The sequence below is a fragment of the Sinocyclocheilus rhinocerous genome, unplaced genomic scaffold (genome assembly GCF_001515625.1).
Source record: "Sinocyclocheilus rhinocerous isolate Xijiao unplaced genomic scaffold, SAMN03320098_v1.1 scaffold659, whole genome shotgun sequence".
In the NCBI taxonomy this organism is placed as follows: Eukaryota; Metazoa; Chordata; class Actinopteri; order Cypriniformes; family Cyprinidae; genus Sinocyclocheilus; species Sinocyclocheilus rhinocerous.
In genome coordinates, this window is record NW_015652995.1 from 1,143,568 (window position 1) to 1,160,353 (window position 16,786).

A 16,786-nucleotide genomic window follows, 5' to 3' on the forward strand; every position below is an offset into this window, starting at 1 on the left:
TTGAAAGGGAAAAAAAAAAACATTATGTCATGTCATTGACCCTTCTATCACACTGGGCAGATGAGTACAGCAGTATGTTTTTTACTTTTAAGTTATCACAAATACATTCACTTAAACGTGTAATATGTCACATACAAAAGAATTCCAAAACTCCCCCCCACCCCGAAGAACCCTCCTTAGATACAGAAGCACATGTGGCTTTAACAAATTCCACAGTTTACGCACTGAACATCTCTTCACGGTTGACCATCCTTGAGTACACAAGAGTGTGTGAACAGCTGTGTGTGAACTGGATTTGGCTACAGTATCTCAGCATGGGGCTGCACACGCTCTGATAGCTGCCTCACTGCAAACATGTTCAACTACACCAGTGTGTTCAGACGGTTGCAGTGCACAAGTTCCACAAGTATTACTGCACATCAATGCAAAAGTTTTTAACGCTTGCTAATGGTCACAACACTTACTCACTGTCTTTCTAAGGCAACTTTATCAAGTGTCACATGATGCAACATAACATCATCTCCCACTTGAGGCACTAAATTATTGTCCAACGTATCGTCTAGAAGAATTTATCTAGCAATGTAGTGGTAAAACCCCTTTAAACCATTTAAAATGTTAATTAAGTCTAAATTGTACCATGTTAAATTTAACAAGTGACACAACAGTCCTACATTCAGTCATGCTGTCTGTGGGCTCAACAGACACATAGACTGTAAAGGCAACAAATAAATGACATTCTTAATTTAGCCTTTCTTTTTTAAACACAAACTGTCCCAAAAAGCTAGGACTAATTTTATCTCATTTTATCTTCTCAGAAATGCTTCCACCTTGTGGCCAAATATGGCATAAAACAAAATCTGAACAAATAAGACACATAAAGGTGCTTTCACACTTGGTTCGCTTGCCTGGTCCGAACCCGAGTTCGATTGCTCGCCCCTCCCCCTGCACCCGCTGGACTGCGTTCATATTATTTTATTTGGGTCCGAACCACGGTTCGTTTGCGTCATCAAGCCAGCAGCTGTTTACCCCGTTGCTTAGTAACGACGGCGCAGGAGAAGGCAGTAAATGCATAACATTGCTCTCTGCACTTTTATATATTTAAATTTTTGAACTGTTCGATTTGTTTACAAGGCTTCGGTACTTAACGGCACTTAAGTCTGCCTTACGAATGTACTGCAAATGCTCTAAAGAACGCTGAAGGCGAACAGAAATTAGATATACAGCTCTCTGTTTGCAGCGCATCAGTCACGCTCGTCAGGAAAGTGAGTGAAACGCACACAAACACATTTTAATCAAATAATACGTCATTAATAGCGGTTCACTTCCGCGATTTGGTACGATTGCGTTCACATCAGCAGCGAACCGTACCGGAGTTCACATGAACCGTACACCCCAGACCACCCTTTTTAAGCGGACTCTGGTACGGTTCGCAGGTGCGCACCCGAGTTCGGAAGACAGCGTTCATATCATCCAAACGAACCGAACTCTTGACGTCAATCGAACCCGTGTGCGCACCAAAAGTGCTAGTGTGAAAGCACCCTATGAATCATGTTAAAAAAAACATGGAATCTGAACAAATAAAACAATGGCAAGAGACTTTTTTTTATAAAATAGCCTTAATTAGAGATTAAAGACCTTCTTAAGGTTGAACGCTTCAAAAGAAAGAAATCTAAAAGAAAAAAATCCCCCACCGTTCATATATTGCAGTCTCACATTTGGTCAGAGATTTACCTGAAATATTCAGGGTAATCCATATTTTTCACAGCATTTCTTTCTCTCTGCATGTATAAGGTCCAGTGTATGAAACCATTTGGAATGAGGCTGCAAAAGCTCATGTTGGAAGTTGACATGGTCCCGTGTGCAGCCGCAGCGCCCCCTGTCTGTGAAGAGCACTTAAAGTTCGAAATTCCAAAGGCATTGTGTGCGGACTGGCACCAGATGTGTAGTGGTAAGTTAGCGTGTCGTAGTAGTGGTACTTGACCGATTTGCCATCAGGATCATGAGCGAAAGGCCAGAAGCCATACAAGTGGATCTCGTCACAAAAGCGCGTAGCCATGGTGTACATCAGGAGTCCGGTGGTGGGTCTTTTGATCTGGACATGATTGGTCAGCCAGTACCTGAAAGAAAATCAATGATTACAAACATAAGACCATAATTTACTATACTCAAGCGCATACTTTCTTAAAATTAGTATGATCTATACGGTTTTATATTTATATTTATACTGTTCTATATCAATTACATAAAATCTTCAAAAACAGAAAATCAGACATTACTGTTCAAACGTTTGAGATCGGTAAGAATTTAGGTTTTTGAAAGAAGACTTATGCTCACCAAGGCTGTATTTATTTGATCAAAAAAAAAAAAAAAAGTACAAACTGCAGTATTTTGAAATATTACTATATACATTTTATTTTATAATTTATAATTATTATTATTTATGCATTTAGCAGACACTTTTATCCAAAGCGACTTACAGTGCATTCAGGCTATACATTTTTTACCAGTATGCGTGTTCCCTGGGAATCGAACCCACAACCTTTTGCGCTGCTAACGCAATACTCTACCACTGAGCCACAGGAGCACTGCATTTTAATAAAGCAATAAGCGTCGTGCCTAAGAACGCCGCTTAGCTGTTATAAATTCACTGTAAACCACGGCTTCACGGGGCTTATTGCTTTTGTAAAACGGTTATTCTATATAAGTAGTAAGGTTTCACAAAATAAAACAGAGCAAATAAAGTGTAATGATATTAATAAAAACATTAGTCTTCCGCTAAACAATGTAGTTCCTCAAACGGTTGTGGTTCCAACAAAGTGGTTGCTGAGCAACACACAAATGTAAACAAAGGTGTATGTTTGTAGAGTAATTTACAACAGCTTCGAACTTAGCTCAACCAATCAGAATCAAGGACCGGAACTATCCGTTTTATAAAATGCTATTTATTCCCGTGATGGAATTTGGATGGAATTTTTAGGAGCCATTAGTCCAGTCTTCAGTGTCACATGGTACTTCAGAAATCATGCTAATATGCTGATTTGGTGCTCTAAAAACATTTATTCCCATTATTTATAATAAACAGTTGTGCCGCTTAAGAGTTTTGTGGAAACTGATACTTTTGTAGGACTTTTCTATGAATAGTTTTGATGAAAGTTCAAAAGAACAGCATTAAATTAAAAACTTTTGTAACATTATAAATGTATTTCCTGCCACTTTATCAATTGAATGTGTCTTTACTGAATAAAAAATATTGATTTTTTTTTTTTTTTTTAAACGAAGAAAACTTGAACAGTACGTGTATACGGTTTTAAAAAAGTGCCAGTCCAAATGTAACAGGGGATTATAAAATCCTGTGTTAACAGCTAAGGTTACTAAAAAGGAGCCTGAGCTCAGCTGCTGAATTTAGGCTAGATCTGCTTTTTAAAATATTCTCATGCTAAACTCGCCCACATCCAAAACCTGATGGCTGTGCAGCTCTTCCACGTTTAAAAGGAGGAGATCAGACAATTGAACAATGTCCATTAAGATGCACTGAACCCTCTCCAGTCCACTCACCCCTGAATAGCCCTCACAATAGGGCTCTCTCTGTGTATCCGAGAGGTGTCATTCATTCAGAACGGTTGAGGGAAAAGGGGGGCCTGGAAGAAAGGAGTTTCAGATAACAAAGGGGATCCCATAACTTAAAGCTACCTCTGGACTTTGTATGGCTGAGTACAGATTTCTTTATTCTGATTCATTTGGGAATTAAGTAAAACTCTAATAATGTGAAATATTACAGTTAATAAGTTTTCTATTTCATAATATTTGAACCTATAATGTATTCCTGTAATGGCAAAGCAGCCATTACTCCAGTTTTCAGTGTCACATGATACTTCAGAAATCTTTCTAATATTCTGATTTGATGCTCAAGACATATTTCTCATGATCAATGTTTAAAACTGGTGTCCTGCTCAATATTTTTGTGGAAACTGATAAATCTCTCTCTATCTTTATTGAACAGTATTGTATCAAGTAAATATTCTCTCTGCTAATGCTATAAATTATAGTGGGCACTGATTCAGACCTATTCAAACTAGTAACCTAAGCTATCTTTGTGAATTATTTATTAAAAGAACCAGCTCATAAGAATCATTGTTTTGCATCCCACAAGGACAACTCAATAGACTCAACTCAAAAAGATGCTTCTTGCCCTTATTCCACAGTCTTTCTATTGTAGCATTCAATACAGACTGCAAACCTACACTGAAAACACATAAAATGTAGTTTCTTTTGCTGTAACACTGATGATTTAACAAGAACAAATACATTTTCATGCGGCTACTGAAAATAGGCATAAATAATTTTTTTTAGATTTTAAAAATGGGTTTAGATGCACCATCTAAATGTATTTAATGACTTTTGAAAATTTGTTCATTTAAACTACACAGACTTTTGTTGTAAATGAAAGATTCCTGAAGTACGTTTGACAAGAAAATACTATTTCTGTTTTTCTACTTCAAAATTTCATGTTTTAATTCAATGTGCTATACTGTTTCTTTGTAATTTCTGAAAATTACTAGCAATCTGAAAAAAAAAATTAGGATCTACACTGAATTTCTGTTCATTTCCAAATGAGTGTATGCAGATGATGTAATTTTTAGATGAGCTATTCCTATACAAATGTACTTTTTTATCATTTGAACAACTACAACATATTGCAATTGGAATATTTTCATCAAAACATCATTCATTGAACAGCTGTCTCTTGCTTGACCTTTATTCTGGCCGTGGCAAGCCATGTTATACAGATGGATCTAAGAAAAGCCATCCTCAGCTAGTTGCATTGTAAGGATGGTAGGTTCCAGATACTCTGCTCTGAGGGAGGGCTGAACGGCAGACTTAAAATATGCAGAGGTCAATGAAAGAGGCAAAGGTTGCGCTATTTAAAGACAACCGACTACAACTGAGCCCAGAGGGGATTGAATTCATTGAGCGAACTAACAAAGACCTTCTCTAAAAAAATACAGATATATAGATGCCAGTGTGCACTTAGTGTGGGCCTCAATCCATTTACAGGAACAGTCCTATGCTGTGGTCGCGGGGTAGGATGTGAACATATTGATGCCTGAACTAGCTAGAGGCTTGATAGACCTGCTTCAGCGTGAATTGGTGTTGAGTATAGGCTTAAATGCACGGGCACGTACCCTCTGACAGCATGGAGCAGACGCAGGGAGGGGAAGGCGGTGCGGACGTTCACAGTATGCAGAAGAATTAGGCGGATGGCCCACTCCACTCGCTCCTCTCCTCCTTTAGCCATGAAGGCAGGGATCCACAGCACACTCCCGCTGAGGCTCTGCAGCCTGTGGACAAAGCGCTGCACCCACTCCTCACTGTTCAGGTCCTGAAAAGCACGCTGCACCACAGAAGGGTTCATAGTCACCAGACTGGTGCGCAGGCCCACATCAGTTGCATACTCCTCCACTGGAGCCAGGTTACACCTTGGAAACACACAGACTCACATGGTTAGGTCTTGATATAATCTCAAGTTAGTTCCTTTATATATTGTATATGTAAATGCCTGTGTGCATACATATGGTCAAGCCTTAGTTTTCCTCATCAAGCTAGTAACAAGCTATCAACACATCTGAAGTTTATTCCACTCTGCATGCCTGCTTCAAAGAGACTACATTACACACATAACATACTCTACACAAATGTGTCAATGTAGAACCTTCAAATAAGTGTTACATTTTCGCTGTTGCCAAAAGGGGTGCAATAGAACATTAGACTAAACAGACTTCCTTCACAGTTAGTTTTCCTATAGCGTGCAACATCTGGGTTCTGGAAGTAAAAATACCACTCGTTTTCTCCATATGGGACTTTTTTTTTTTTTAATGATAACTTAAAAATCCTTTAAAGACAAACCTATTGTCTGCAAGTTTGTATATATCCATCATGGATTAACAACCTTGCAGACAATATTTGTCTTTACACTTTTTTATGTATTATACATTTCTTCATTTTTAATTTGACTGTCATTTGTAATGCTTCATGGGATTGTAGTTCTTTCCCTCATTAAACCCATTAAGCACACGGTCTTGTATTTGAAGCAAAAAAGTATTTGAAAATCAGTAGTTTGTAATATTCACCTCAGAGCTGGTCGATTTGGTTCATGGCTTATAATGCTTTAATGAAGACTATAAAAATCTGTGGAAAAAAATACTATTTCAGGTCAATTACTGCCACAACGAAGCAACAATTTGACGTGTTTTTCAGCAAGTAATTTAAAGGTAATATTTACAGCACATTGATTGAGTAATAACACATTCGATTTAATGGAACAGACCTTTGAAAATAACTCTCTCTTCATGTGTTTGTTAACTCTAGATCAATGCAAAAACGTGTGTCAACTGGACTGCATGTTGACAGAAGGCCTGCACACTTCATGAAAGTACGTTTAACTGGGGTCTGGGGATCCTCAGAGGTCCATGGAAAAGTTTAGAGAAAAATAAACAAATAACAAACAAGATTGATAAAATGTATACATTTAATTAAATTACAAAATCTATATATAGTACAGTGCTGAGAAGAAAAAAGTAATAAAACATTGAAAAATTATAAATGTGTAAAATATGCAGGAAAATATTTAAAAGAATAAATTGGGTCTTTACATGAAATAGGCTACTGTATAGCTACCATTTAAATTTTAGGATGGGGGGGGTCCCTCACATTAGGATGATCATATTTGGGGGTCTGTGGCAGATTGAAAAGCCCTGCCAGACTATTGAGCATCAAGAGTGACACAATGTGACCTATAAAGAGCAAAAAAGTAAGAGTGAGCAAAAGACCTTCACTCCAGATTTGCTTCATTTTAAAGCAAGTAATTTATCTTTGTATAAACTACAGCATTAATAATACAGTACGCATTATCTTCTCACATGCAGAATGCTCCTGCAAGTGCCTTTTAAAGCTCATACCATCATTTAACTTTAAAAAATCCATAAAGACACACAGAGGTGACTTTAAAGCAAATACTGAGCACAGTGTTGGCATTATCATCTTGCCACAATACCTGGAAAACCTTTCAACACTGGCACCATGCCGACTGCTGAGGCTTAGCTGTCATGGTCACACTCCCACACAGTGTTGTCCTTGCCCAGCAGAACAGCCATGCCAAACGCACAGGAGGGATTTAAGTTCCTCCATTACTTAAATCTTTGAGGCTCTGTATGTCCCTGGACTGGAGCTGAATGACATTAATGTCCTAAAAGCACAGCTAGGCTGATAAAGACTCATTTAGGATTGGGAATATCACAGTATTACACAAGTGTGTCACATAAAGCACACTGCTGTACATGTTTTTTTCCAAGCAAACAGCTTTAGGCTGTACGCAGAGCATTTTACAGGCAAGTGAACTTTAGTCACTTTTAGAAGACCGCCTAATTATGTTTCCAGGGATGTGGCTTAGAATGACTTATACAAATGTCATATTGGCTCAGCTGGTCACTAATTGCAGTATGTTATTATCACCCTTCAGTTCTGAAAGCCTTCCGACAGTACGAGTCAAGCCTGGATGTACTGACAGCTATTTCAAAAGTGCATTGTGTCACATACTGATCATAATTTGTTTGAAATCCAACCCTTTTTTAAGCAAGTTTAAAGTTGTAGAGAATGAGAATACCCGGCTGCAGAAGATACAAACAGCACGAACAATTAAATAAAAAATGTGCCAATTAACTTCATAATAAATTAACATCAGCCTTGCAAACGTGCCGATCTGAGGTATTACACTCATGATGAAACCTCTGTATCTGAGGTTTTTGCAGCCTGTTATTCATGAAAATGTGCTTCCACCTCAGAAAAAAAAAAATGAAAAGCTAATTGTGCAGGTTTAAAATAAGAAATAAAAAGTCACACTGTGAGATATAAAGTCACAGTTACAAGAAATAAAAAACAATTTATGAGAAATAGTGGCAATTGCAAGGCAAAGTCCCAATTACCTTTTTTTTTTTTTACACTGAGGCACAAACCGTGTTTTACGGTTATCACTTAAATAAATCAGGTACTAAGGATCAAAAAGAAAAAAAAGTCCAAATAGGAGACAGAATTATTTCTTTTAGAGAAAAAAAAGTTCTCCACTGCTAGTGTTAGGACTATTCTTTAAAGCTAGTTTAGGAAGATTGATTGTTTGATGGGATTTATTGTTTGATTCAGGATGAGAGCTGGCTAAGGTTACATCAACAGAGCACAAACTGTTGAATGCTACGCCACGAGACAGAAGAAAAGAAGTGTACCTAATGACAAAGTCATGTGAATCAATCTCTCTGCCGCAGCTGCTATTCAGTAATATCCCAGAGTTCCCTACGATGGCACATTGTTTGTAATGCTGGTTCTTCATTGGAGACACCGTCGGCAAAAGGTGGTACAGGTTCTCAGAGATGTTTGTGGTGCTCTGGCGATCAAATATATAATGAATTACATCCCCGGGTTTGAAGGTGCTCTTAAGAATTGAGATGTCCCTCTCAGCATCCAGGAACCTCAAAATGTTTTTCCTGGAAGAAAAATTTAAAATAATAACATACTTTATGAATGCTAAGGGATAAAAAATATAGAGTATTAACAGGGAACCGCATTCTTTAGAAATGCCATACTGTGCATTTGAAAAAATTCAAGCCGTACCTGATGAGGTTAGACAAGGTTCTGTTGAAAGTCCATTCAGGTGAGGATGAATTGCTGGTTTTGCTCTTTATGCATGGCAGTGGAATTGGAGAAGAAGAGACTTTGCTTTTTCTATAGGTGACTAGTGAAGTAGGAGCAGCATTCAAGACTGAATTTCTGATGGAGAAAAAAAAACATGTTTATGTGCATGTCTACCACACTTCACTATTAGACACGGCTACAAATAAACAGCATAACATCTGTCAGCTCAAAATACTGACAGCTATGTTTTGGTAAACCCTGTAATGAATTCGTGAAACCCTGATAAATCAGTAATATGAAAAAAAAACAAAAAAAACAAAACATTTTAAGTAGGTTTAAATAATTAGCATGTAAACAAACAGAAAATAGAATACATTTAAAGACTTATGTGGTTGTAAGCATCAATGATATTTTCTCAGGAAAACACCATAAATCATAAGTGATATAACAAATCAGATTACAAACCTGTTGGACTGAAGGACAAAGCTTTTTAAGTGAAACTTCTGTGAATCCTCAATGTTCCTAAGAGCAGAAGGCATAAAATATTCATCATCATTATCCTGTAATTTGACCATTAATAATGCTCTCCGAGTAGATAATTGAGGCAAAGGCAATTAGAATTTGAATTATAATGATGATGTTTATTTAGGACTTTAATATAAGCCACTCCACTTTTAAACTCTTTAGAATATTTTGATGGTACAAACCCAAGGTTATGGCTAGCGTGTTTTACCCTTGTTATTATGGATTAATCATTTGATAAAAAATAAAGTGTTAGAATATAATACTAAAACCTGGAGGAATCACCTTAAAGGAACAGTGGCTGAAAATGTTCTCACCCTCATGGCATCCAAGATGTAGAGGAGTTTGTTTCTTCATCAGAACAGATTTGGAGAAATTTAGCATTACATCACTTGCTCACCATGTGATACATTTATTTCAAACATACAGCTTTTCACATAACAAGATGTTAACTGATGGAATGTAGTCAAATTGATTACTTGTGGATTTTTGTGATGTTTTTATCAGCAGTTTGGACTCTCATTCTGACGGCACCCATTCACTGCAGAGGATCCATTGGTGAGCATGTGATGCAATGCTAAATTTCTCTAAATCTGTTTTGATGAAGAAACAAACGCACATACATCTTGGATGGCCTGTGGGTGAGCAATTTTTCATTTTTTGGTGAACTATTCCTATCAAACATAACGGCAAGGATAAAAGGTAACCAGTGTTGGGAAGGTTACTTTGCAAATGTAATAGGTTATAGATTACAAGTTATTTAAAATGTAATAAGTAGTGTAACTATTTCAATTACTTTATTAAAGTAATGTAACTGATTACATTTGATAACTTTTTGATTACTTTTCTAAATTTCTAATGAATGTTTTTAACTGTTAATCATTTTCAAATATTTTAAGCATGCAGGCAGGATTAACCAGTTAGTACTCAACACTCAACACTGATTACTGTCAGACTTTCAAAATCCTTCAACACTTGAATTAAGATTATATTTATATATATTATATATAATTTAATTTTAAAGCACAGCACTGGAATGCACTTTTAAAACACTGGAACAATTTTTTAATCACTCGCCATGGTAGCAACTCGGACAGTTTGTAGCCTAAAGCTTTCAGCGGCAATGTGGATTGATGTAAGTGGGAGACTTAGTGCGCTGAAAATTAAAACGAGAACCAATCAAAGGCATCAGAATAGTAATAGATTACAGTTACATTTATTTAGTAATTAAATTACGTAATTCCATTACATGTAACTAGTTACTCCCCAACACTGTAGGTAACTGACATCATGCTGTTCACACTACCTCTACCTGCTGGGTGCCCCTTCGAAGCAGTTAGGACAGGATAGCATTTTCTCTTTGAGCAAATCAGTCCTATTTGTCTACCACTCACTGTAATGTTCTCCATGTCTCCCCCAAAGTCATGGCTACGTGCATTATTAAGCAGACAGAGCACAGATCTCTTAAAATTCTGGGGAGAAAATTATGCAGATTTAATGGTGGTGTTGCTTCAAAGCGCTTATAACTGCTCTGAGATATACCCATTAGATTATAACTGCTTATAACTGCTCTGGTATATCTCATAAGCAGTTATAATATAATCAGCTTATAACTGCTCTGAGATATACCCATTAGATCTTTTGTTTGATAAAGAATTATATTCTAAATTGCAATAAATTATAAACCTCACCAATAACTTAAGCAAGAATTAGATCATAAGCATCGTCTAATGCCTTCTGACAGCTAGTAAATGAGGTGTGAAATTTCCAAATTGGAATTTTAAAATTATATTTTGTCTCTGGGATATTTTGGGTTAGCAAATATGAGGGAGTAAATATTCCCTTACCCTGCGTAATTGATCAATTGTAATCAGTGCAGCAGAAACATGAAATACAATCTCACGGTATAGAGCAAACAAGCCAAGTACTTTGCATAAAATGTCAAATGTGGCAATGCAAAGCATGATCCATTTAAAAATTAAGCACTATATGCACATCCTGGCAGCATACACTTGTGTTTGAGTGTTGTTTATTCATGCAATTATTCCTACAATTAATCCATCTACACACAAACATTCTTCTCACTCAAGAGCTTTAAGGTGTATGTGCCGAGACAGCTAAATTATGTAAGCTTGAGGATTTCTGCTACAGGGTTCAATTATAGCTGAGGAAAGGCAACCCGTTCATTTTTGTCTCCAGGCTGTAGCTTTAAAGTCACAAATCAAACAGTAATCCCCTAGCTGCTACAAACCACAGATCAGACTGTCTTTTCACTTGCCGTGAATGGGCATAAACAGAACACACTCGAGAGTAAAACAAAACCACAAACCAACAGTCATCCGTTACAGAGCACCAGGGTCAGCTGCATTTATCTCATGACTCTCATACAAGGTTTCACACTCAGCAAAGTCTGAAGGACTCATTTTGGAGACCAGCCAAGAATTAATAATCATCAGAGTCTACACAATATTCAGCAAAATTGGCTACAAAATGTGTTATCACTCTGCTGGTAACTAACTCTGAATGGACAAAAGATTAACTTTAAAAGCTTTAAAATATCCCGTATACCCGCCAGATTCTACAGAACTATATTCAACTACATCAAACTATCATGATATCAAACATGTGAGCTGTTCCCTCAAACTGAAGTAGACTACCCACATACACAGGCTGTGCCTTTGCAAACAATAGTCTTCGGGACAACACATTGTCTCCCTCTTTTGACTTAGACACAGTATTACCGTTTGATGAAAGACCAAACCAATCCTGCAGGAAAACACAGTTTAACATGTAGTCTGTGTTTTAAGACATTGTGGCAGGTCTAAGCTGGTTATTTGCTGCTCCAAAATGGTTATTAGCTGGTCCTAGCCAATCATTTGCTGGTCCAAGGTGGCCATTAAGTTGGTAAGGTGGTAAATCATCTTGGAACAGCAACAAATCAACCTCAGTGGTCAGGCTGGCTTTTTGGAATATGGTAGCTTGTCAGACAGCTGTTGAACAGCTTAGACCACCTAATGACCAGCTTGAACCAACTAGACCAGTTATTTTCCAAAACACAGCTCCGGTTCAAGACTGATTTTGTAATAGAAAAAAAAAATACACAAAATAATCAGGTAAATAAAATGTACAGCTCTCAGGCATTTTCTGTATATTCATGGTATTAATACGAGCCAATGTAATACGCAGCTCAGGCTAGTCCTAAATGGACTGTCCATTGTTTGGGCTTCTACAAAGTCTCTCTAGAGACAATCAAAGCACGGAGGACAATGTCCTAAACATAAACACCACATAAACATAAATGGAGTACAACTGCGCGTCGAAACAAACAGGAAGACCAGACAAGAATGTGATATTCATCCGTATATTGTTTATTGTACATTAATCGAATGTACTTACGCGATTTCTTCCTCCACTTCCGATATATCAGCTATAATCACAAATATAACCAGGGCTGTCCCGATTCCAAACATCAGTATTCGGAATTCAAAAGACATGACTTGACCGATACGCGACATTCTACAGATGCGTTGAACTATAAGCGCAATAGAAATCTGTTCTTCTTTCACACTGCTTCTTTACGCAGGACAACACATGTAACGTTCCTCCGTCTCCTCGACAAAGCCGAACCATTCTAACGAACAGTTGTCTGCAAATATCACGTCCATCAGCTTCTTCCACCTTTACGAAAGCAGTGTAGAGATGAGGCAAACGTGAACGTCCTTTCTTCTCTTCTACTGCTGCCGCTAACGCTACTCGGAGATCTGTTCTGGTGGGTGGCAGTTCCCTTGAAACTTTGCCTGCAAGGTGCATAAACTCACATATGAATGTTATGCATTCAGTTAAGCCGCGTAATTGGTATAGATAGGCAGAAGGCGTGGATTTGAAATTGAATATGAAATATGATTCCCCCTCTCCGTCTTGCTCTCTTTGTTTCTATTTGACAAAGACACAGACACAAACGTTTGGTTTTCTACGGTGAGGACTTTCTATTGACTTCTGTTGTTTGTATATTGAGCTAATGGTCTTTTCTAACCTCTAATCCTAAATTCTTGTCCTAACCTGGTGCTACGCGACAGGGTTACAGCGGAAAGGCATTTGTCTGTTTAACAGCTGCAGGACGCGACATAATCAATCACAAATCACAGCCAATCAGAACAGCTCCCTCCGTCCGCGCGCTTTCTCGTGCTGCACAACGTAAAACACCTTTTATTTTCACGACTTTCGTGCTGTTTTTGTGCTTTTCATAATTTTCTTTGTGGAAAGTTTGATTTGTCATATGATATCCAATATTTCTCAAATTCCACAATCAACCTTACCTCTTGAGAGTTCCGTGTGGGCGGGGCTACGCAACGCTGCAGAACAATGCAAAATATTTCTATTTCCTGTAAATGTGCAAGACTTTGATTCATTAGCCACTCTATAAATAACTAGGAGAATAACAGAGTGCAGTAACAGTAAAACTGTTTTTTTCACATTAATAGCCTACCAGTTTGCAATCAAGCAGCATAAAGCATAATAACAGTTAGGCCTACTACTAATCAAAACAGCTGATTCTGAATGCAGATTTTTGTGGGACAAAAGCAGTAATTTCACTAGAAATCCACACAATTAGGAATTTCATGTGAGGGCGAAAAATTTCTCATGCAGATTTCGCAACATTTTACAGGTGGTTACACGGATTTGCTACCCCCCCACCAACAGAAAGCTACTTAGTTTGAAAATGACTTATGTGTGTGCTGTGCTTCATCACTACACTATTTTATTTATTTATTTATTGTCTTATTTTGCTAATTTGACAGCACATTACAAGACTGATTTTGTACAGCTAAAATAACAGGAAGCGGCCGACAAACCTTGCACATTCAAGTTAAAAATGACTGCCCCAGCTCTTACATAAAAATATGGTGGATTTTGCCATAGCCTATATTTATATGGAAGAAAAAGTAAGTGCAGTATGTTAGTATTTTCTTGTCAGTCACAGCTGGTTATAACAAATTTAATTGCTGGAGGTCACAATGTCAATGTGCTAATGGGGTTTTGCCTACATTGTAGGGACATTTGGTCATTTGAACCCCACTACAAACGCACACACACAGACAAAAGCAGCTGCTGCTTCAGCCAACAGTCCTTTCATCTTTGATTCTGATCGTCTCTGATTTAATTGAAAGGTAGTAAAACTTTAATTTGTGAGAAGGTTGTTTCAGTGATCTACAGACCTAAAACAATTAGGCAGCATAATTGTTTTATAGCTAAGATTGACTGGTTATCATGATCACTCACCAAGTGTTTCAGAACACCGCAGATTTTTGTGGGACAAAAGCAGTAATTTCAATAGGAATCCACACAATTAGGAATTTCATGTGAGGGCGAGAAATATCTCATGCAGATTTCGCAACATTTTACAGGTGGTCACGCGGATTTGCTGCACTGACCAACAGAAAGCTACTTAGTTTGAAAATGACTTGTGTGTGCTGTGCTTCATCACTACACTATTTTATTTATTTATTTATTGTCTTATTTTGCTCATTTGACAGCACATTACAAGACTGATTTTGTACAGCTAAAATAACAGGAAGCGGCCGACAAACCTTGCACATTCAAGTTAAAAATGACTGCCCCAGCTCTTACATAAAAATATGGTGGATTTTGCCATAGCCTATATTTATATGGAAGAAAAAGTAAGTGCAGTATGTTAGTATTTTCTTGTCAGTCACAGCTGGTTATAACAAATTTAATTGCTGGAGGTCACAATGTCAATGTGCTAATGGGGTTTTGCCTACATTGTAGGGACATTTGGTCATTTGAACCCCACTACAAACGCACACACACAGACAAAAGCAGCTGCTGCTTCAGCCAACAGTCCTTTCATCTTTGATTCTGATCGTCTCTGATTTAATTGAAAGGTAGTAAAACTTTAATTTGTGAGAAGGTTGTTTCAGTGATCTACAGACCTAAAACAATTAGGCAGCATAATTGTTTTATAGCTAAGATTGACTGGTTATCATGATCACTCACCAAGTGTTTCAGAACACCAGATGTTATGAGAGGTATTAAAATTTGCTGTCTTTTTAAGAGTGCATCCATCAGATGTAACTGGAGAAAAAAAGCTGACAAAAGGTTACTTACGAAGATTGTGGATGACAGTTTCCACCGTCTTCCAGGCTCAGGAATACACTGAAACAATCCTGGCATATCATTTCTAAACCTACAAATGAAGAAGCTTCTCGCGCCGTGAAAGATGTACTGTTTATATCACTGTTTCTTGTCAGGTCTAACATCCTCACTGCTTATGAAAATATGCTGCTTGTGTAGGCAAATGTAAGTTTGTATTAGGAAATACTGATATAACAGTAAAGTGGGACACTTTGGGATTTTTATTCCATTTATTCTATTTTTATTATTCAAATATCATCATACACTGCTGTCATCCCATCATGCATATTGAGGATAAACCTAATACTCTTTTTAGAAATGGAAGAATACATACAATGATACAAGAGTAAATTGTCCTACTTCACCTATATTCGACCTATTAGCTGATGGTTGTTCATGATTATTTATGAATTCCTGCATCAAGTTCATCTTGCCATTAAACTAACGTTTGCTATTTTGTCAGCTTAAGATCTGTAATTTTCTTTCTTTGTCAAGGTTCTGAGAATATTTGCAAATGAGCTCACAAAAGTGGTGTTTTGTGCCCACAACCCTATAGTGAATTTCTGAAAGAAGCAGAAGGAATTTTATTTGAATCATTCTGATATATTCGTGTGCTTTGTGCTGCCAGAGATGGCCTAGAAATTGTGGTGTCCGTGGAGAAAAGAGTAAGGAAATGAAAAAGGGGGTCATCTTTCTGCCATATTTTTAATTTGTCCTCACAATTGCTTTATAGGGAGTCTGTATGCATGATGGGTTGTGAAAACCTTTTGATTAACATTTTGTTTACGTGTGTGCGTTTAATATCTAGGCCAAAATGCTTAAATCTTAAAGGTTCTTTATTGGCACCTATGATTCCATGAATAACCTTTAAAGGGGTCATATGGTGCTGCTAAAAAGAACATTATTTTGTGTATTTGGTGTAATGAAATGTGTTTATGCGGTTTAAGGTTCAAAAAACACATTATTTTCCACATACTGTACATTATTGTTTCTCCTCTATGCCCCGCCTTTCTGAAACGCGTTGATTTTTACAAAGCTCATCGTTCTAAAAAAGCGAGGTGTGCTGTGATTGGCCAGCTATCCAGTGCGTTGGGATTGGCCGAATACCTCAAGTGTGTGACGGAAATGTTACGCCCCTCACCATACTGTGATGATGTCCTGTCAGGCCGGAGCGATGATTCAAAAACATGAAAACCCATTATAAACGAGGCATTCGTTGCATCCAGTGGGGACATAATTATGGATTATAATGACTTATCTTTTTATGCGTTGAGTTGCATCGCGCCGTGTAAACATAAAACCATGTCTGCATTTGTGATCGGAGAAATGACAAACAACAAGCGCTACTCTACACTGCCCAAAAAACTCGCTTTAAATATAAAAAATATAAAATATAAAAACTCTTTAAATATAAAAAACTTACTTACAGTCT

The 16,786-nt window shown here is 37.4% G+C and overlaps 1 protein-coding gene across 1 annotated transcript; it reads right to left on the reverse strand.

Annotated features, from left to right (window-relative positions):
* Positions 1 to 1,660: 1,660 nt before the first annotated feature.
* LOC107715201 (alpha-2,8-sialyltransferase 8B-like) lies at positions 1,661 to 13,274 on the reverse strand. The gene is made up of 6 exons (XM_016521258.1): positions 12,598 to 13,274; positions 9,145 to 9,201; positions 8,659 to 8,814; positions 8,274 to 8,531; positions 5,184 to 5,477; positions 1,661 to 2,117 (listed from the first exon to the last, which is right to left on the reverse strand). Exons 1-6 carry the CDS (start codon positions 12,714 to 12,716, stop codon positions 1,832 to 1,834), a joined length of 1,170 nt encoding a protein of 389 aa, XP_016376744.1. The 5' UTR covers positions 12,717 to 13,274; the 3' UTR covers positions 1,661 to 1,831.
* Between the last annotated feature and the right edge of the window lie 3,512 nt (positions 13,275 to 16,786).

Excerpts from the sequence above, each read along its gene's own strand:
- LOC107715201 (XM_016521258.1), bottom strand. The coding sequence starts at position 12,716 with ATGTCGCGTATCGGTCAAGTCATGTCTTTTGAATTCCGAATACTGATG. Across the intron at positions 9,202-12,597 it reads GAAGTGGAGGAAGAAATCGC|GAACATTGAGGATTCACAGA; the intron begins GTAAGTACATTC and ends TTCTGCTCTTAG. Across the intron at positions 8,815-9,144 it reads TTTGTCCTTCAGTCCAACAG|AAATTCAGTCTTGAATGCTG; the intron begins GTTTGTAATCTG and ends TTTCTCCATCAG.